The 21,656-nt window shown below is 42.1% G+C and overlaps 3 protein-coding genes and 1 pseudogene across 3 annotated transcripts; 2 read left to right on the top strand and 2 right to left on the bottom strand.

Moving 5' to 3' along the window:
• Positions 1–624: 624 nt before the first annotated feature.
• On the top strand, positions 625–7,265 carry LOC4333612 (protein FAR1-RELATED SEQUENCE 5). The gene is made up of 3 exons (XM_015776119.2): positions 625–3,602; positions 5,965–6,100; positions 6,340–7,265. The coding sequence occupies exons 1-3, from the start codon at positions 1,023–1,025 to the stop codon at positions 6,822–6,824; spliced, it is 3,201 nt and encodes a 1,066-aa protein (XP_015631605.1). The 5' UTR covers positions 625–1,022; the 3' UTR covers positions 6,825–7,265.
• A 3,575-nt stretch (positions 7,266–10,840) lies between these two features.
• On the top strand, positions 10,841–15,203 carry LOC4333613 (3-isopropylmalate dehydrogenase 2, chloroplastic). Its single transcript, XM_015777770.3, has 11 exons — positions 10,841–11,135; positions 11,245–11,374; positions 11,500–11,611; positions 12,582–12,657; positions 12,756–12,844; positions 13,131–13,217; positions 13,532–13,648; positions 13,730–13,837; positions 13,936–13,989; positions 14,094–14,246; positions 14,803–15,203. Exons 1-11 carry the CDS (start codon positions 10,916–10,918, stop codon positions 14,881–14,883), a joined length of 1,227 nt encoding a protein of 408 aa, XP_015633256.1. The 5' UTR covers positions 10,841–10,915; the 3' UTR covers positions 14,884–15,203.
• A 2,508-nt stretch (positions 15,204–17,711) lies between these two features.
• On the bottom strand, positions 17,712–18,810 carry LOC9270178 (uncharacterized). The gene is made up of 2 exons (XM_015774747.3): positions 18,576–18,810; positions 17,712–18,381 (listed from the first exon to the last, which is right to left on the bottom strand). Exons 1-2 carry the CDS (start codon positions 18,703–18,705, stop codon positions 17,840–17,842), a joined length of 672 nt encoding a protein of 223 aa, XP_015630233.1. The 5' UTR covers positions 18,706–18,810; the 3' UTR covers positions 17,712–17,839.
• A 1,241-nt stretch (positions 18,811–20,051) lies between these two features.
• On the bottom strand, positions 20,052–21,193 carry LOC112938255 (uncharacterized; annotated as a pseudogene).
• Between the last annotated feature and the right edge of the window lie 463 nt (positions 21,194–21,656).

Here is a 21,656-nt window from a genome sequence, read left to right on the forward strand (position 1 = left end):
TGAACCTGTACGAAAAATAAATGGCAAGTTTTCAGTGGAGTACATATAAATAAGCAATGCAAAGTATGTTCTCGCTGTTTTATAGTACCACATAATTATAAACAAGTAAAACTGCAGGACATATGCCCCTCTTGTATGTTCAGTAACAGTAGTATTATAGCTTATTTATTTATTTATTTTTTGAATATTTACCCAAACCACAGATTAAGGAATAATTTTTGTTCAGTGTTAGAGCTATTACCCATAGTTTCAATCGACGAGATATACCAGACAATATTTGCTTTAAAAGTCCATCAAGTAGTAATACACATTTTAGCATTTTCTCACACACATATTTTAGCAAGCTTTTGGAAAAAAAAAGGGCACATTTTGTTTTTTTCCGAAACAACATTGTACGGCAAAGCAAACTGTATGCCTCACCAAAAAAAGGCATGAAACAAAAAAAAAACCAAAAAAAAAAAGAGAGGAAAGCAAAGGGCTTCACTATTTTGGGGCTTTTTGACCATCCGATGATCTATTCCCATTCCATTCTTTCCATTCTGTTGCACGTCAAAGTACAGGGAATCGCGGTGGGCCACGGAACAAAACAAAGCTATACCCCCCCCCCCCCAGGCCCCCCCCCCCACACACACACACGAGAGACACACCCCAGCCAGGGCCAGGGTGCAGTGCAAACAAACCCTAGCTAGCCGGACCCGCTCCCTGATCCGGTGCGCCCGGTCAAACCCCGAGCCGCCCCACCCGGTCACGCCCCTCCCCTCCTCCCCTTCTTCCCCCACCCTGCCCCCACCCCCTCGTCGGACCGCCGCCGCCGCCGCCGCGGACGCCGCCGACGACGACGCAGCTGTCGGGTGAAATATCTCCCGGCGTCGATCGCCTCTCGTTGCTTCCCTGTGTAATCGGGGGGGGGGGGGGGCGGCGATGGGGCGGTCGTGGAGGAGGCTCTCTTCTCTGGATGGATTGATGAGGGGTTGATCTCGGAGGGGGGGTTGGCGCGCGTTTGGGTTGGGGGGACGGGTGGTATGGAGAGAGGAGGAGGAGGGGGAGGAGGAGGAGGAGGAGGGGTGGTGGGGAGCGAGCAGGGGACGCCCGAGAGCGAAATGGGAGATGGCGACAACGACAGCGTGGACTACGCCGCGGAGATGGAGGCGGACGCCGCCGGGAACGGCTCGGCGGCGGCGGCGGCGTACGCGGCGCGGGCCGGCGTCTACGACGGCGTCGACCCGTTCGAGGGGATGGAGTTCGACGACGAGGAGGACGCGTGGACCTTCTACAATGTCTACGCCCACCGCGTCGGTTTCAGCACCAGGATCAGCGTCATGCACCGCTCGCGGAGGGACGGCTCCATCATGTCGCGCCAGTTCGTCTGCGCCAAGGAGGGCTTCCGCACCTACCGCGGGAAGAACGAGGTCTCCCCAGTCGCCGCCGGCAGCGGCGAGGACAGCGGGAGGGGCCGCCGGACTCGGGCTGTCACGAGGGTTGGGTGCAAGGCAATGATCCGGGTGAAGAAGCAGGACAATGGCCGGTGGGCGGTCACCAAGCTTGAGACCGCGCATAACCATCCTCTGGTCCCTCCCAACCAGGCACACTGCCTGCGCCCTCACAAGCCACTCTCAGAGTGCGGGAAACAGCGTCAATTTGGGATTCCTCGAAATGGTGGTATGCTTCTCGCTATTGAGCCTCCGCCACCACCCATTTCACCGCCCATGCCGCAGACAAGCGTTCTTCAAGTGGTTCCCCATTATACTAGGGATGGTATTGGAGATCATGCACGAGTAATTCTGGATTATGTCAAGCGCATGCAAGCTGAAGACCCAGCTTTCTTTTATGCCATGCAATTTATTGATGGGCATCCAGTAGGTAATATCTTTTGGGCTGATGCAAGAGCAAGGATGGCGTACAAACACTTTGGGGATGCCGTATTCTTGGATGACTACTGCAAAAGGAACAAGTATCAGCTCCCACTTGTTGCATTCACCGGAGTTAATCACCACTGCCAGCCCGTCCTATTTGGTTGTGCGATCATTGGGGATAACTCGGAGGCTTCCTTTGTTTGGTTATTTGAGACACTTCTCTTGGCAATGTCTGGTCACCATCCTGATTCTCTTACCACGGAGCATGATAGTGCCATACAATTGGCTGCCCTTAAGGTCCTTCCCCGAACTAGGCACCGTTTCTGCAGGTGGCACATCTTGAATGAAACACACGATAAGTTATCACACTTATCTGATGAATTTCCGTCCTTACATGAGGAGCTTGTCAATTGTATCAACATGCCTGAGACAATTGATGAGTTTGAAGTAAACTTTAAGGCATTAATTTCTAAGGTTGGCCCAGGAAATAGCGAGTGGCTCTATTCAGTGTATAATTGCCGTCAACATTGGGTCCCCGTGTACTTGAGGGATACATTTTTTGGTGACGAGTCATCAAAGGAGGAGTGTGCAAGCAGGAGTTCATTTTTCGATGGTTATATCAGTGCAAAAACTGATCCACAGTCATTCATCCAGCAGTATGAAAAGGCTCTGGACTGTTGTTATGAGAAGGAGGTGAAGGAAGAATTTGAGACAAAGTACTCACTTCCAGAAATCAAGACATCATCTCCTATTGAGAAACAAGGCGCAGACTTATACACGAGGTCAATGTTTTTGAAATTCCAACAGGAACTTGTTGATGCCTCTGTTTCCTCTCTGGAAGTAATGAAGGAGGATGGCAAATCTCGCATATATAAAGTGACCAAATCTGCAGGAAGTGAGAAGCCTCATATGGTTGAATTCAATTCTTTTGGAAGTTCTGCAACATGTAGCTGTCAGATGTTTGAACATTTAGGTATTGTCTGTAGGCACATACTTACTGTCTTTGGCACACAAGGTGTATCTTCACTTCCTTCCCAGTACATTGTAAAAAGGTGGACTAAATATGCCATGGAAAGAAGTCCAGACAAGAAAATTGATGAAGTTAGCAAAGTCAATGAGCCCAAGGAGGAGCAAAAAAGTGGTGCCGAAGATGGTGAGCAATCTCAGACATGGCGCTACAACAGTTTATGTCGCGAAGCACTTAGATATGCTGAAGAAGGAGCATCATCAGTAGAGGTTTATATTGTAGCAATGCAGGCTCTTCAAGAGGCTGCAAACAAGGTCAATATGGCAAAAAGAGGTATCGGACAGGTAGCACCAAATGCACCATTGGCAGTGATGCCAATTGCAGCCCAACTACCAGCTGAAGGCTTCAGAAATGTCCCGGAGATTAGTTTTAATCAGAGAAAGAAGAGAAAAAGGAATTCAAACAACAAAACAACAGAGAATTCATCAAATCAACTTATGTATCTACAACAGCCTGTCAATTTTTTGTTTGTTGCTCCTGGTACATCAAGTGGTCCACAAGGGCCTTCTCAAATAGTTGCTGCAGTTCCTGTTTCTTCGAGTGCGCCACACGGTCAGACGTCTAGTGCAAACCACCCAAGTGATGGAAATACCACATCCTGTTCTGTAGCTGCTCAAAAAAATTCCGACTTGTCCAACTACAGTGGATCAGCACCTTCTTTGGGAAATGTTGTGCCAGAAGGAGAAATTAAATCTTCAGGGTTTGCTTCACAAATAAAAGAGGTAATTTTCTATAGTGACTGCCAGAAGTTTCATATTCTATGCATTTGCTTTTAGTATCATGCTTAGGATAACCAAGGATTATAACCTAAATATATACTTCGTCCATTCTTTTGTCGATGATTTTTATGGAGAGTTTCTTGTTATTTCATAAGTGATATTCAACATTTACATTTCCGGTACAAATATAATCATATCTTCCTAAACTACCATTTTCTTGTTTGATATGCACTCCCATTGATGACTTGCACTATTGGTAGGGCCTCTTAGGATGAATAAATTTAGAGAGAATATACTCTATGCCACTGAGTTTGTCATAGTTCTCAATAAATTGCCATTTACATTGCCCCTTTCTATAGTATAATGACGATTTTATCAATTGTTCTACAATATGTCATTGGGCTGAGCTTTTTTTTTTCTTCCCGAAATACCCTTTGAGACATACAAGATTAACAATTGATTTATCTCATTACAAGTTTCAATGAAATATGGGAATTTTTATCTAGACTCCTTACACAACATTGAAATTTGTATATAAGTTTCAAGTTTTTTTTGGGTATTTTTATTTTTAAAATATTTTTTGTGTGATATATGAGAGAGAAATTGCTTACACAAAAGATAATAGCACAAAATTATTTTGTGTAGCATATAAAAGATGATTTACATTAAAAACAAAAATGCAAAAATATATTTTATATAGCATATAACAGATAAATTGTATCTTACAAAAAAGTAGAAATGCAAGAATTTTGAAACTTTTACACAAACCTCCACATTGTGTAAAGATGCTACATTAAAAAATCATTTTTTTTGAAACTTCTGATAGGATAAATCATATTTAATGAGGTATCAAGAAACACATTTAATAGGTTTATGTTACTCATCATGCGCATATATTATGGTTACAAGAGACACTATTGGTAGGGCTTGAACATCTTTTCTGTTTTGTATTTCCATTTTAGATTGTGGTCTGTCATCTAAATTTTTTATCAACGAACAGTGGGGTTCATGCAGGCAATATTATGGTCACATATAACCAATGAATGATAATTCTGTTTACAGTTGAGCACAATGAGACATATTATTCCCTTTGCTTCTTGCCCTGCATCTCCTATTGTTCCTATTTTTCCTTTTTCTGTCGCATCATGACATCAAAATGAACACTATATAAAGCTTTTCTTTGTTCATTCATTTGAGCTTGCTGATTGATTGGGTATACCATTATGGAAAAGGATTAGTGAAGCTTTACCTGAAGCATGACTGCTTTTAGGGAGAATATTAGCTTTTTACTTGAGTGATCGTAGAGATCTGATCATTTTTGAATTTAGCTATAAATGATATTGTAAAGAAGGGTTATTTAATCATCGTGTTGTGCTTAATATTCTCACTTTTGTGTACTTAATTAATAATGTTAAAAAAATATCTGATGGTCCAGATAAAAATATTGGTGGGGATCATTAATAGGATTAACTATGTGAGAGAACCAAGGTTTTAGGTCACATTTTAGTATGCATTTAATAAACAAGTGTTGATTTGTAACTCAGTTTTTCCAATTTGTTTTGTGACATGCTCACTTTCTCAGATTTACCCCGTTACTCATTAATACCTTGCAGATAATCTTGAAACTTTCACCTGTTCTGTATAGCAAGCTTAATACACTATGAAAATGACATTGATATGGTCAATTCATTTGAAATGGGAGCTGTCACTTTTTGGTAATTTATACGAACTTCTATTGCTGATATTTTGGGTATGGTATGTTTGTTTGGTATCAATTCTGTGTGTTTACAAATACCCCCAATGTTCGGTAGTTTATGAGAACTCGGGATTATTTATCTTTTTAAGTGATCTTTTTGGTTAATCGGGGGCATTCTCCCCTAGCTGTAACTTACCAACCAAATTTGTGTTTGTAGCCCAACAGCTGTAACCTACTTGGAGGTGAAAATTTAGATCCCAGTCAATAGTTCTGGAAGGCCTTATGCTATTGAAACATCTCCCTTTCATTTAAGGAAAATCAACTGGTTTATTATTGAAGATTTTTTTTCATTCAATTTCGCCTGTGATATCATTGTCCGGAACATAACTATTACATTAGCTGTAATTTTACTTTGTGTGGTTTGATCAGAAAACATTTTTATCAGTCTTTATGTGTTGCTTACTATTACATTACACTTTTGTATTTCTAGTCCTCTTAGAAAAACCAAGTGAGTTGCCTTCAGGCAATACAAGATCTAATATGGCGGCCAGTTATTTTTGATTCATTTATCCAAGACCCAGCTTATAGACCTTGCCAATCTGCTTATTTTAGCTCCAAGTATAGCTTATTTATCAGTCTTCAAGACACTGATCTTGATGAATTCTGCAGAGTCATGAATTGTCCCAAGGTAATGGCAACAAGGGAAACAACGTGAACATGGCAAGTTCTACATCCTCGCCACAGCTTGTGACAGTCCCGGTTGGACTGTGCTTGCCTTCAATGGACAGCTCGAAGATATCTGCAGGTTTCTTTTGACACTATTATACTTCGCTACTCAAATATGTTGATGTCCCTAACATCTAGTGCCAGTTGTGCATACAGATTTTGCCAATTATTGCAAATCATCCTCGCTGTTAAGTTTGTGCCATGACATATATATATGTTTGTTTCATTGGTGCATGCTAGTAATTTGACTGTTTAAATATGAATACTTATCGACAATTCTTCTGACTGAAACTCATTTACATCTTATTGTCGATGCAGATGCGATTAATTCTACGAACTCTGGCAGCATGATTAGCAATGGCAATGTGTCATTCGGTCTTTGTCAATCTCAATCTACCAATGCTGATCCTCGGTCAACTCCCGAGGGTTCTTCTATTAGGGCAGCAGCCATCGCAGCAGGTGCACGCATTGCATCTCCATCTGATGCCGCTTCAATCATAAAAGCGGCACAGTCAAAAGGTGCTATCCACATTAGGCCTGGAGAAGGCGTCCCAAATTATCTGAAACCATTAGCCCCACAACCGCTCTCCTCGCTACCACCAGGCAGCATACCCAATTCAGTGCATCCTTCCTCAAGCCATGCACAACCAGGACAGTGCAGCTTTGGTGATTCTGCAGCAGCAAAGGATGCAATTTTTGGTTCCACAGACAGCAGTGATGACGATGAGTATGATGAAGATGATGACACTGACGATAACGATGAAGATGAGGGGATAACCGGTGACGAGGTGGAGCAAGAATAATCTTCACATTGGCACCTCGTCGGCTCTTCAGCTGTATTTGTACTAACCTCTCCTAGTGGCTTCTGAGGCCCTGATCTTTAACAAACCTTTTCACCCATGGATTCTCTTAGAGCATAGCTGTATACATGTTTATAGCCTGTATTTAAGCTCCCAATTACTGCCTTCATGAGCCTAGAAGTTATCCCCCCCCCCCTTCCTACCCTCTCGATTAAGCATGCCTGGAAGTCCCTTTTTGTCAACCTAATCAGAAACATTGAGCATTGTTAATCTTGGTTTGTTTTGGCTCTTTCAGGGGTTTGGTCAAATGGTCAGCTCAAATGTGAGGTTATGTACAGAATGAGTTGTTCTCTTGTTAAACGCTCCAACAGCTCAAAATTTTGTACTCTCATTTTTCTCTTCTTGGAGAGATATCTAAACCTGGCTCACTGCCCCTTGACGACTTGTTCCAGCATTTCCTGCGAAACTATAGTAATTGATACTGTACAAGAGACAATGTTTTCCCCCTTCGTGCTGCAAAAAGCACAAATATGTCTTTTCAGAAAAGAAATTGCTTTGGTCAAATGTTTCATCATGCTTGATTTAAATTTTCTTTTACACCGTACAAAATCTTAGCTAAACGGGTAGTTGCCATTTTTCCATGGCTGTATACTGGTTAGGGCAATCAGCTCATTAAAGTAACGAGTTCTTTTTCTAGTTTAGGTGACGAGTTTTTTTTTTTTTTGAGAAACACAGCACAAACGCAGACGCTCACAACGTGCGCACACTCACCCCCTATGAACGCACACACGCACATCCTACCCCTATGAGCACCTCCGGAAGACTGGGCCGGCATATTTGAGATTGACGAGTTGAATCAGCAAGTTCCTTGCAGCCTCATCAATAGTCTATATTCTCTAATAAGTAGAGAATAAAAATTACTCCCTCCGTTTTAAAATATTTAACACCATTGACTTTTTAGCACATGTTTGACTGTTTGTTTTATTCAAAAAATTTTGTGAAATATGTAAAACTATATGAGTACATGAAAGTATATTTAACAATGAATCAAATGATATGAAAAGAATAAATAATTACTTAAATTTTTTGAATAAAACGAATGGTCAAACACGTGCTAAAAAGTCAACGGCGTCAAACATTTTAAAACGGAGGGAGTAATTTATAAGTAAAATTTTTATATATGTATTTTTAACGACTTAAAAGTTAATATTAAAAAACCTGTGTTGGAAATATCTTAAAATCAACTTGAAAATTAAGTTTGAAATTTTAATTTTGACTTTGGTTATGGTACCCATCTGGCGTTTCTAAACTTGACTTTGCAGGAAATGGTGTTGCTTGCCTGGAAGGCTGGAATGAGAAAACGGGATTCGGCCGACAATGAGCAGGCCGTGACGATTTGGGCTCTAAACGCCCTCCCTAATTTGGTCCAGAACGGACTAGTGCGGAAGTAGGTGGGCCTCTCTAGGCCCATAACAACAGTAGTTGACAGGTGAAGGGAGTACCTATACATCTTTCGAAAGATTTTTATAATCGTATCACACAGATTTTTAATCTTTGTATTAAAATCCGATAGATATAATAAAAAGCAAAAAGCAATTAAGAAACACCATAATGAACATTAAATTACCATATCCTCAAGAAAAAGACCAAATCAAATACAAAATTTAAAATTTACATGTGAAGATTCAAAAATTACAGTGTAACTTACAAAAGTTACAGTGTAAGTTTCATAAATTACACTATAACTTACAAGAAAATGCACTGTAAATTTGAGTGAGAAAATCGAGTGAGAGATAAGAAAAAATCTTTCGAGTGAGATATAGCAAAATCGACAGGTGAAAATGGATCGGATAACAATCCGTTCCAAATTCGTCCAAAACGATAATATAGGATGAGTTTTTAAAAATCTTGTGGATATAAATAGTAATGATACGAATTCAGATGTGAATGTGGTATTTCTAAAATCCGACGGATGCAGATTATTCAATATTTCTATCAGATTATCCGATAAGCAGTTTATCGGATAATCCAAAATTATCAATACATATAAACATTCTATCTGTTACATATAATATAAGCTGGCCCATCTAGTGACCTAATTCATCAATTAATCTAGATTTCTTAGTTTCAGGCTTTTACCGTCTCATATTACACTTGCGTAGCTGCATTTTTATATTATAGACATCATGTTTTCATGTTGTTTAGCACTTAAGTATATAATTATTGCATGGGTCGTTCTTTGATTGTTGTATTATTATTCCTTGAATTACTAACTTCACGTTGTATCGATTGCATACACACATAATATTTGACAAAATTAATCCGCACCGACTTCGTGCCATTTTTGACATTCGAAACAATCCACTCCGCATCCACATTTGTACACTATCTACACCCACTTCGAATCCGCTTAAAAATATGGGTTAGGATATAGTAGGATCATTATCCGTCCAAATCAACTCCATTTTCACTCTAATTGATTGTTTGTTGCACCGGTCGCTCTGTTATATTAAGCCTTGCAATCTTTTTTTCCCTCTGCCATCACTAATTTCTCCACTGAGAGCGACTGGATAATTTTTTTCATTTCTAGAAAAAAAGAGAGAGTAAATTTTTCATTTTGTTATTGAAGTGAGAAAGGCTAGATGAATTTAAGCAAAACCAAGTGTCAAATGTACTTCATATTTCAGAATCAATATAAGAAAAAAATTAATTATTTATTTAGCAAACATGGTAAAACGTACATGAAAATTATAATGCTATTCTACGTTAAACTCTTATATATGATATTTTAATTAAATCTATTTAAAAATATGTATGTGGCGGAGTTAACTCCTAAGTATCCAACGCTATAGTATGCAACGCTAATAATCTTTTATACGAGATAATCCAAAAAATGCCATTGACAAACGTTTAAACTCAACAAATGCCATTTTTAAGTGTGAGTTTCAAGAAATGTCATCGTACAAATAATTTTGTCCTAAAAATACCATCGCTGTTAGGGTTCCGTCCATCCCTCGCCGTTAAATGCTATATGATGAACTGTGTATTTAACAGCGTGGGGTAGATGGAACCCTAACGGCGATGATATTTTTAGGACAAAATTGTTTGTACGATGACATTTTTTTAGAACTCACGCTGGTTGATGGTATTTCTTGGATTTGGACGCTTGCAAATAGCATTTTGTTGTCGAAATAACAACCGTATACGTTGAAAGACGTGGTTACTTAACAGTAGTTGGAAAGCAGTAAAATGAATTAAATTGAGAATTTTTCTTGGGATCCCCTTTTACATGACCCTAGGGGTCTATTTATAATCTCATTACAGGTTCCCTTATTAGGGTTTAGGTTTTACAGGGTGGTTGCCCTTATGAAAGGGACATTTACATGGGTATATAATGTAATTGAGATACATGGGCCTCTAGTGGGCCGACTGGCGAACGCTGGCCCAGTGGCCCCCGGGCTTGATTGGCTGAGATGGCCTCTTGGGCCTCCTTGAAGTTGAACTTGTTATGGCGAATCCATCCGCTTTTGCCATACATCCTTCGTCCAAGATGCCTCCAACCTTGTTGGATAACAGCGCGATCCTTCGCCCTTCGCCGTCTTTGCTTGATAGTCTTCGCCATGGGGACTTTGTCCCGACAGACTCGACGTCTTGGGCTTGAACCCTCACTGGTTGTATGGTTTTAGCAGGTCCGATCAAAGGGTCTCATAACATACCGCAAACATATTTCTTCTCTTTTTATATCTATAGCATCAGTCGATCATTGAAAAACGTTACTATTAGTTATCCAGACTTAACGGCTCGCTGGTTATCCTCGTCGCGACGTGGAAGAAACGCGAGCTGCTGGAGACGGGAGACGAAGTTGTGCGGTGCCTACATGCTATAAGAGCACCGTGATCCACCGAAGCAACTCTTCTCTCGGGCGAAGGGCAGGGCACAACACAACCGCGCGGCAGCTCTGACTCCGGTGGTTTTCCCGAGAGCTGCCGGTTTTAAACGCGTTTCAGCACCAACAAAGCAAGGGCAAAGCCCAAGCCCACCACCAAGTCTCCGACCACTAAACTTGCAAAAAAAAAAAAAGAAACACAAAAAAAATGTCAATCCAAGCTAATCCCCTCATCAAAACCCTAGCCTTGTCGCCTCGTCGGCGGATGGCGCCGCCGGCGCCGGCGACGGCGCGGCGCCCGATGGCGGCCGTCCGCTGCTCCGCGGCGAAGAGGAGCTACAACGTCACGCTCCTCCCCGGTGACGGCATCGGCCCGGAGGTGGTCGCCGTCGCCAAGGACGTCCTCTCCCTCGCCGGCGCTCTCGAAGGCAAGGCTTCGAATCAATCTCTCTCACTCTCGCTCTCTCTCGGCCCTACGCGTTAGCCCCCGATTGCTAGCAGCAGTATGACCCCCCTTGTTGTTTCCTTCCGCCACAGGCGTCGAGTTCCGCTTCCAGGAGAAGCTGATGGGCGGCGCGGCGGTGGATGCGTACGGCGTGCCGCTCCCGGAGGAGACGCTCGCGGCGGCGCAGGCGTCGGACGCCGTCCTCCTCGGCGCCATAGGAGGGTGAGCGGTTTGTTCGACTAGAAATGTAGATGCCGCAGCAGTACCCGCAGAGAGTTTGTTTTCGGCTGGGTCAGAATTCGCGTTCTGACTTCCGGGATAGTTTGATACAATGCTGTGCTTTGTAGGTATAAGTGGGATAACAATGAGAAGCACCTCAAGCCAGAGACTGGGTTGCTCCAGATACGCGCTGGGCTTGGCGTCTTTGCTAATCTGAGGCCAGCTGCAGTGTTGCCTCAGGTATATCCTACTCCCACCTTAGTTCAGTTCAGTGCAATTCGCTTGATCAGTATTATTCGTTTAAATAGCGACATCTTTTTAGTTGCTTTGAGCTTTATGGAGTTGAAATGATGGTAGAACATCTCCTGAAGTAATCTGTGCCAATGCCAATTTTGAACAATTACCACGATCTGGGGTATCTGAATTGACTGCTGAACTGTCTCGGACATTCAAGGTTGTAACTACATTAGTGCATGCGATGCTGCTATTAATAGATAGGGAAAACTATGTCAGTAACCTTCAAACATCCGTATTTAATTTAAACAAATAACAATGCAAATGAAGCTTGTCTTCACAATGGCACTGTGAAGGCATATTATGGCATATTACACCATGATGAATGGTAAAATGACAGTGATTTCTTTCCCTGTAGTGGCTAGTAATGGACACTTACCAGAAATGGGTGTGGAAGGAGTGTTTCATATTCAAAAGAATATGACGGGATATTCCAAAAGATTTTTGTTTGTTTTTTTCCTTCTGTAATGTCGTTTTGAAGTTAGCTCCAGTTGCAATGTCATTCCTTCCTCTAAATATGCATGCTTATATAGAGCTGGCTTAATTTTCTCTAGTTCTCCTTTTTCACTAAATATGCATTGCCTGCCCATTCCATTATATTATGTTGTCATCAACCACAAAAGAAATCTATTATGAATTATATTTTTAAATTATAATCCATGATGGATGTACAGATGTAGTATACCAACTTCATGTAGGCAATCTTGATTTCGTTTGGAAAATTACTAATGGTGAATATAATACTGTTTGACTGCATATATTCTAGGACATATATATTTAGTGATAGGGAAAGTAGTTAATATCAATCTTCATTTTTTTTAATGTTTATGTACTAGCTATGCTGCCCCTATATTCCTATAGTATTCAAGAGGACTACCTGTAGTTATTTTTTCCTTTGAGCTAATTATCTCTTTAGTTAGTAGATGCATCTACTTTGAAAAAAGAAGTAGCTGAAGGAGTCGACATCATGGTTGTTAGAGAGCTTACAGGAGGTAATATTAATTAAGGAGCATGGAGGTTTCTCATTAATTTTTCATATTGATACTTCATATACATTCTTATGGAACTTGTTACAACATTTGCCTGGCAGGAATATACTTCGGCCAACCTAGGGGTTTTGGAAAGAACGACAAAGGAGAAGACACTGGCTTCAACACTGAAGTATATTCAGCTTCTGAGGTGATTCTATCCTTCATTACATATTTTAGCATCTTGCTCCACTGAAAAGTTATTTCTTGGACAAGTCATAGTCCCACATGGGTGGTGGTGCCAGGAATGTGCATGGCTAAACTTCAAATACAGCTTCGACATTTATTTTCTCACAAATATCTGTCTAGACATGATATCTGGTCACGTGTCTGTATTTAATTGCAAACTAAGAAATGTTCATTTAATATTATTTTTTTTAAGAATGCATTCACCTCCAACAATTTTATGTGTTCATGGAATTTTGCTTGATCCCCAGATTGATCGAATCACACGTGTTGCATTTGAGGTTGCTCGCAAGAGGCGCGGGAAGCTTTGCTCAGTAGACAAAGCGAATGTGCTTGAGGTACTTCAAGATACATTTATGTTGTGAAACTTCATGTTGGAGTATATGTTGTATGGAAGTGTTCCTTGATCCTTTCTGTTTGACTTGATTCTTAAACTGAGCATGGACGCTATAACAAACATGTATGTGGTTGTCATATGATTGCGAAATAAAAAGTACAAACATAGATTTGGTGTTTCTATCTTGGATACTTAATTGGATTCACATATCATTACTTATCATTTTTCTAACACTTGTAAATCCCTTGAAAGGTTAAAAAGGTTTGTTTTTGATCTGTTGTTTAACATGGCTCTTTCATTCTTATATTATTGTAGGCATCTATGCTTTGGAGAAAACGGGTGACTTCATTAGCTTCTGAATTCCCTGACATTGAGCTGTCGCACATGTATGTTGATAATGCAGCAATGCAGCTTATTAGGAATCCTAAGCAGGTTTGTTTCTTTTATATGCAACTTATTGCACCTTGCTGAGAAAGCGAGCATTAACCCACTGAATTCCCTGCAATGTTGCAGTTTGACACAATTGTCACAAACAATATTTTTGGTGACATATTGTCTGATGAAGCATCAATGCTTACTGGAAGCATTGGAATGCTCCCATCTGCCAGTGTTGGTGAATCGGTAATGCATGGCCAAAACTTCTCTGCATTTTTTAGACACTGATTTTTTGATGAAAATGATGGATGTATGACAGCTAAGTATTCTCCTTTTGTATGCAGGGACCAGGTCTTTTTGAGCCTATTCATGGTTCTGCGCCCGACATTGCTGGGCAGGTTGAGATGACCTCTAACTCTGAAATATTGTTAAAACTCTACATTGGCCTTTAATATGCAGCTTTATCTGAATGTTTGCTTCCTCTATTAATTATTGAGTGCAGGATAAGGCAAACCCATTAGCTACAATTCTTAGTGCTGCCATGCTATTGCGGTATGGCCTTGGAGAAGAAAATGCTGCAAAGAGAGTTGAAGCCGCAGTTACAGAGACACTAAACAACGGGTTCCGAACTGGGGACATATATTCTCCTGGAACGGTAAGACTGATTTGTTATGCATCCATGAATAGTACAATGCTTGTATTTGTCCTGTTGAAGATGTCCAGTGTCTAGTAGCTATTTGCTATGTTTCTGCCAAACTGAGGTTTAATAATGGTTACTAGCTTCGTATAATCTACTTGCATACCAAATAGTTGGTGGCTACCTAGGGATAATTATTTATTGTTTTATACAGTGAGCATAGAAAAAAAGTGTGATATATTGGGACTAGTTATCAACTTATCATGTACTCGGTCCCAAAATATAAGAACCTAGGACCGTATGGGACATTTCCTATTACAACGATTCGTTGTACTAGGAAATGTCCTATCCGGTCCTAGGTTCTTATATTTTGGGATGGAGGGAGTATTCAACTTGAAAAAAGGAAATTCAACTCTACCTTATTATGTAGCATAGATCAAACAATCAGTTTCTTTTAGCTTATGTTGCACCTCAAATTTGTTAACTTTCGCTACTTGTATAACTAGTGCTACAGAGGTACCAATTATATGTGCTCCCTTTTTCTCCCCTTTGAAAACTTATCTTTCTTAACCAGACCTTGGTCGGATGCAAGCGAATGGGAGAGGAAGTCCTGAAGACTGTAGAGTCGCAGAGCGCGGTTGCTCTAAACTCGTAGCTCTCAGTATTTCAGCTGTAGCCCTGTGATTGTGATGGTCGAAAGCACATCAGAGATTGAGGCCGCCAAAGAATCACATTGATGCTGGACTTCCTGATGTTTTTTGCCTGTCCTTGTGTCATTCTGTAACTTAGCGCATGAGTTGCCTCTTTCCCCTTTTCTCTTGTACCTTGAATTTTTTCTGTGGTGATGGTTGACTTAACTGTCTAGGCCAACAATAATAAAATGGGGTTGGTTCCATATACCTAGCTGAACAAGAGGTTGGTTGTGTAACGTACTAACGTTGGTTGAGTATATATACTACCCCCATCTCCTGTTCATGTTGCTGTACTTGTTTTCTTACTCAAAACCGTGCAGGCACCTGTTCAGCTGGCCTTCTTTCTGTGAACCTCTACCAATAACTTCTGAGGCACTGACATTGGTCCATATTTGTATCCTGTATTTGAAGGTCTCAACTATTGCCCCCAATCAGCCCAGAATCTTTTCCCTTTTCCGGTACATTCTTAGCTGGAAGATCTTCTGTTGTTGGCCTGATCATATACACGGAAGTCTGCATGATAGCCTTGTTTGGTTGGCTCTGGCCGGGGTTTGGTAATCGAAAAATCACGACTTTAGAAATATAGCACTTAAAGTTCTATTTCACTTTAATAGCACCGAAAGTTACTCTCCATTCCTCTATTCAGCATTCCATTCAAAATTCGGTTAACTTCTTTACTTTATCATTTTTTTCAAAAACTAAAACACACACAAAAAAATTGTGCAGCCGTCCTCGAGTTCATAATCAGCCACCGACCTCAATCTTGCCTGTTTGGACGCCATCAAGATTGCTCTAGCCTCTAGATGTGGTCGTCGAGCTAGCACCAGGCCATGCCCTCGAGCTCACCCGGCCCGGCCACCATCGAGATCGCCACAGGCCGTGCCCTCGGGCTCCCCAGCTACCCGCAGCCACGGCCGCGAGCTCACCCAAGCCGACACCCTCAAGCTTATCCCCCACTGCCTTGATCGTCGAGCTTGTCCCTAGCTGCCGGCTTTGAGCTGTGCGGCCACCGCCGTCAACCTACCTGTGGCTGCCACCTTCGATGTCCTGGAATTTGCCTGATGATGCATGCCCTCGAGGTCTACCATGGTATTAGCGGTTGAGCTCCTCCATCAATCTTGTGCTCGAGGTTGCTTCCTGCTGCCACAACTCCTCCTACTTGTGTGCCCAAGGAAGAAGAAAGGGAATGTGAGAAGGAATAAAGCAAAATGATGATATTGCAAAAGATAAGAGTGGTTTTTAACGGAATGCTAAGTAGAGTAATGGAGGGTAACTTTCGATGCTATTAAAATAAAATAGAACATTTGAGTGCCATATTTTTAAAGTCGTGAACTTTCAGTGCTATTAAACCAATTTCTTCTTCTTTTTTCCAACTCCAAGTTGTGTGTTTTCATGAATTCCTCTTGTTCTCCATTATTTATACAGCTTACTATTAGCTTTATTTTCCAATTAAAAAGTAGGTGTGTGTTTAGTCAATTAATTGTGCTAAGTCGTGTACTCCTAGTGGCAGGAATCACTCAAAATTTATAGTGGTTCACTAAAAGGGTTTATTAGTTGTTTTTTTATATAGATGCACATATTTATATTTGTGTACACCAAAATTTAAACTGTCTGATACACCTACGCTTTTACAATTATATTAAAGGATTATTTGTTGTAAAGGCGTTTGTAGTGTACCCTACCTAGGTGAAATTCTATGTGAAATATATTGGCTATGACTATAAAATATCAGAATAATATTAAAGGGGTCCATAACTTAGCATAGTTTTGAATCTAAAAAGAAAATAAAATTTAGTAAGCTTTCTTTGACAGATTTCTATTTTAACAGGAGTTGCTTTAAGATCTGTATATATCTTAGGATTGTCAAAACATAAGTGTGCTTTCGGTCAACTTGGTACGAAAACTAGTTAAAACCGCTTGGATTTGATCCCCAATAGTTTTCATACAGTATTACAAACCCTAGTCGTAACACGTCCTTTTCTAAGAGGAGTGACCAAATACACATCGGCTACTATCCTTTTAAAAGCATGAGAGCGTGAGTATATATAAGCCCATATAACCATGATATTTCAGCAATATATCGTAGATGGTAAAAAACCACAAAATATATAGAGAAGTTATTAATATTTAGGGTCCGTTTGGTATAGCTCCTATACTGAGGACAGAACGGACTAAGGAGTGGTGAGAATGCCGCTCCACATTCGCAGTGTAATTTTCAGTAGCAGTAGAGCAGCAGCTCCGCTCTATTCAGGAGTGTAATTATCCAGGAGCTCCATCGAGAACTCCCGAACCGATGAGAAGCTCCTGTCCGTCTTCCGCGAGGGTGTGTATGACATCCACTCCCCCAGGATCCCCTCCACCGAGGAGATCGCGGACCGCATCAACAAGATGCTTGCCGTGCTTGACACCAACATCCTCTAGGTGAACCCTGACCGCGGTCTCAAGACCCGCAAATACACCGAGGTGAAACCTGCACTAACCAACATGGTAGATGCTGCCAAGCTCATCCGCACCCAGCTTGCCAGCGCAAAATGAGATTTCCAATAGTGCAAAATTGAGGTGTCCAATAGTGCTTATCTTTGCTTGTTGAAAAGAGCCAACATCGCCATTTGGTGGGTAATTTGAGGCTGCGTTTGGGGCATTGTCTTCTCTTAGAACAAAACAGAATCACAAATTCGCATCGAATTGCATCGTCCACTGTTTCCTTTTCTGAGCTCCATGAGTTGAATTGCAAAACAGAAGCGTTACAATTTACAACTAGAATCTAACACTAGGAAAGCAGAATGCCATATATGTTATTGTATTCACATTCATTGATGAGCTCGTATGTAGCAAACCAGTCCCAAGCTAACAGTGACAATTGTAATTCACATGAGCAACAAACACATTTACACAAGCGATTAATTCACATGCTACGATTCACAGCAGCATCAAGCACAGCACATAGGCTCCAACGCAAGCCACTGCAAGGATGAGAGCAACGCCAAGAACATTCATAGGCCTGACCCTCTGCCACCATCTCCCGTTACCATCATCCACATCGCCGTGTGTTCTTGGCACATCCTGCGTGGCAATCACCTCTTCTTTCTCATCAATCTTGCCCATCTCTTCGTCTTCCTGGGCGATGTACAGATTGCCACCGCCGCCGCTGCTGCTTGATGGCCCATCCGCCATGGGCGCCATGGCTGCTTCTCCCTGAGGCTGGGAGCTCACATTGTGTTCATCTTCCTTCTTGTCCCTGGAGGAGGAGGAAGAAGACGATGATCCCTTGGGCAGGATGACGTAGAGCAGGGCTTCCTCGTTGTCCATGACGGCCCTGATGGCGCCGGCGTCGCAGCTCCTCGGGACCGGAAACATCTTGAGGAAGCGTGCCCATTGGCCGCCGTCGGCCCGCCGCTCGCCGGCGACCTTCAGCTTCCGGCTGGTGTTGTACAGCACCTTCAGCTCCTCCTTCCTGAACCCTGAAACCAACAAAACAAATAAATAAATCCCTCACGAGAGGCAATTCGCAAGTCATTCAACAGTTTTTTGGCTGAATTCCAAGAAATTTTATGCTGAATAATTCAGATAAGTTCGGGTGTTTTTTTTTTCGGAAATTTCTTATCCAAAAATGTGAACCACGAGTCGTGGTACAATCATGAATTTTATTTTTTACCTGAGACATCGACGACGAGGGTGTCGGCGTCTTCCGTGCGTGTCCACTCGCACCGGGGATCGACGTTCGCGTAACCGTGGCGGCGAGGCGGCGGGGGAGCCGCCGCCGCGGCAGCGGTCGCTGCCTGCATGATATATGAGTTTGCACGATGATATTGTACACTTTTCTGTTCGTTTGGGCTCTTTCACTTTCAGCAACAAGATTGGTTAAGACAGATGGCAACGAGGGTATATAGGGTTGGATTGTAGTGTTAGATTATAGTAGTAAGAAATAAATATTTGGTGATAGTGTTGCCTCCTAGAAGAGTTATACGGTAATGGTACTAGTTGCTAGGCTAGGCAAACACCTTTCTTTGCTTCTGCTGGTCTCAGATGTTTTGCTTCAACCGATCAACTTCAAGGTGTACGCTCCTTTGTTGGGGGAAGTACAATGTATGTATGTGGTATGCCTCCCGTGCTACAAACATTGGGAATCTACATATCGTAGTGTAACTGCAATTGTGAAATTTACCTTCTTCTATTGTTGTTGGATAAGAGTACATTGAAGTACTGCGTACAAGCATGTTGCCTCTGTGTTATGAAGCCTAACTTCAGAAAATACCCCCTTCTGTTTTTATTTCCTCACATAACATTAAATTCACAATATATAAGTAATTTTATGGTCTTTAAGCTAGAAGATACCATAAAATTTCTCATAGACATATAGAAGAGAACTCACTAATGCTAGTAGGATATATACATAGGGCGTGTTTAGTTCTTTGGGTGTAAAGTTTTTTAAAGTATACGTATACGCATTTGAAATATTAAACGTAGACTAATAACAGAACAAATTACAGATTTCACCTGTAAATTGTGAGATAAATTTATTAAGTCTAATTAATCCGTCATTAGCAAATGTTTACTGTAGCATCACATTGTCAAATCATGGTGTAATTAGGCTCAAAAAATTCGTCTCGCAATTTACATGCAAACTATGCAATTGTTTTTTTTCTCCACATTTAATATCACATGCATGTGTCTAAACATTTGATATGACTTTTTTATCAAAACTTTTGTCATGGCCTAGGATAGGTAAAACGAAACCAAGTGATAAATGTCTGATGGCTCATCGATAGAGAAATACTTTTTGTCAGCACACCACTAAGGATAGCCGTCATGATAATTCATTACCGTTGGACGTCAGGACCCGGCGGGGGCAACCAACATGAAGATAAATCCCGTCAGGCTTGACTATTTTTTCTAATATATTAATCTGTAAATTTTTTGCACGTTCGAAAAAAGCTTGACTATTTTCTTATCACTTTGGCTGATAAGAAATAGGCAATATTTACTACAGGACACTCAAAAAATGTGTAATTAGCCGTGGGACATTGAAAAACGTGAATTGGCTGTAGGACATCACAAAAGAGTGGTAATTAGCTACTGGACACTAGAGACATTATTTTATTATTTTTGGTGAAAACAAGGAGAGGGAGCGTTAAAAGTACTGAAATGCCCCCGGCCACGAGCACTACCTCTCCAGCCTCCTCGCCGCCCTCCCCGCCGGCGCCGCGCACGCTGGCCGCCTCAGCCTCACCCGACAGTAGCAGAATAGCACGACGTCGCACGCTGCTGTCGTCCCGTTCACTCCCACCTGTGACGTTAGCGGTGGTGGCGGCGACGAACCCACCGCGAGCAGAGCACGCTCCGCCGCGCCGGCGCACTCCTCCACGTGTCGGGAAGCACCGGCAAATTCACCACCGGCGCCGCCTCAACCGCCGTCGTGGAGTGCGTCACGTACAGCCAGGCGCGAGCGCGGGGCAGTATTGCAGCCGCGGCGGGACCACGCCACCTCCGACTCCGCCTCGACGGCCCGCGCCGGCCGTTGCAGGAGATGAGGACGGCGGGGAGGAGAGGCGGGGATGGGGTGAGCTGGCAGACGAAGGTGGCGGCAGTGACCTCTTACTGCTCCGGGAACACCGGGATGGTGAACACGGTGCCGGGCTGCGCCCAACGACGGGAAGAGCAGCGACGGCTCGAGTGACGCAGGGTCCGGGGGGTGAGCAACAGTGCGAGCGGCGACGCCATCAGCAGGAGCCGCGCCTGGTTGGCGAACCGCTCTGCTGCCGACTCGTAGCTCATGTACCACGAGAATCCGAGGAAGACGAGCAGCACCACCAGGAAGAAGCACAGGTGCAGCGGCAGCTCCGGCGCCTGCACATACCCCGCCGCCGTCGGCGAGCCGACATTGCTGTACGAGTTCCCCATCGATCGTTCGAATAATTGAACTGTCTCCCTTGCGAGGTGAAGAAGAAGAAACTTGGCAATGGAGGTGAGAAGGCCGGGGGCATTTCAGTACTTTTAACACTCTTTCTTTCTCTGTTTTCACCGAAAATAATAAAATAATGTCTCCCGTGTCCAGTAGCTAATTACTATTTTGCGATGTCCTACAACCAATTTATGTTTTTGCGGTATCCCACGGCTAATCACACTTCTTTTAAGTGTTCTGTAGCAAATTTTGCCTAAGAAATACCATTTTTGACTATTCCAGTTACTACCATTTGATACTGATTGATCATTTGATTTCATCACTCGATTCACAGGCAAGAAGTAATCCACATCCAGCACCATATGATTCATTAACAGCAATTACTATTACATCCACAGTCCAACATTGATACAACCATGATATATCACAATATATATTCAACATCAGTTCCATTTAATCTTCGTGAAATCATGTGTAACTTGGGATGAACAATTTGCTAGCACAAAATATTCCGGCATGCCACTTTTTTAATAATATATAAGAGGATATTTATTGCATTCTTTTTCATTGAAAGAGGGGAGAAAAATAAGATACACATCCTATAGGTCCGTGTATAAAACAAAAATTAGATCACCTCAAAGTATCTCTACTGCTTTAAAAACGGGGTTGTTCTCCTTTTGTCCTCTTTGTGTATGTGTAACCATCGTAGAACCCAGCACTTTCTCCTCAAACGTTTCTAGCCCGTGCTTTATCCTCAATCTACCCATCCAGTTAATTCCTAATTATGGGTCTGATCTGTTGCAAAGCATGAGCATATTACCGGTAACTAAGAAA

Source organism: Oryza sativa, chromosome 3 (genome assembly GCF_034140825.1).
Source record: "Oryza sativa Japonica Group chromosome 3, ASM3414082v1".
NCBI classification, from domain to species: domain Eukaryota; kingdom Viridiplantae; phylum Streptophyta; class Magnoliopsida; order Poales; family Poaceae; genus Oryza; species Oryza sativa.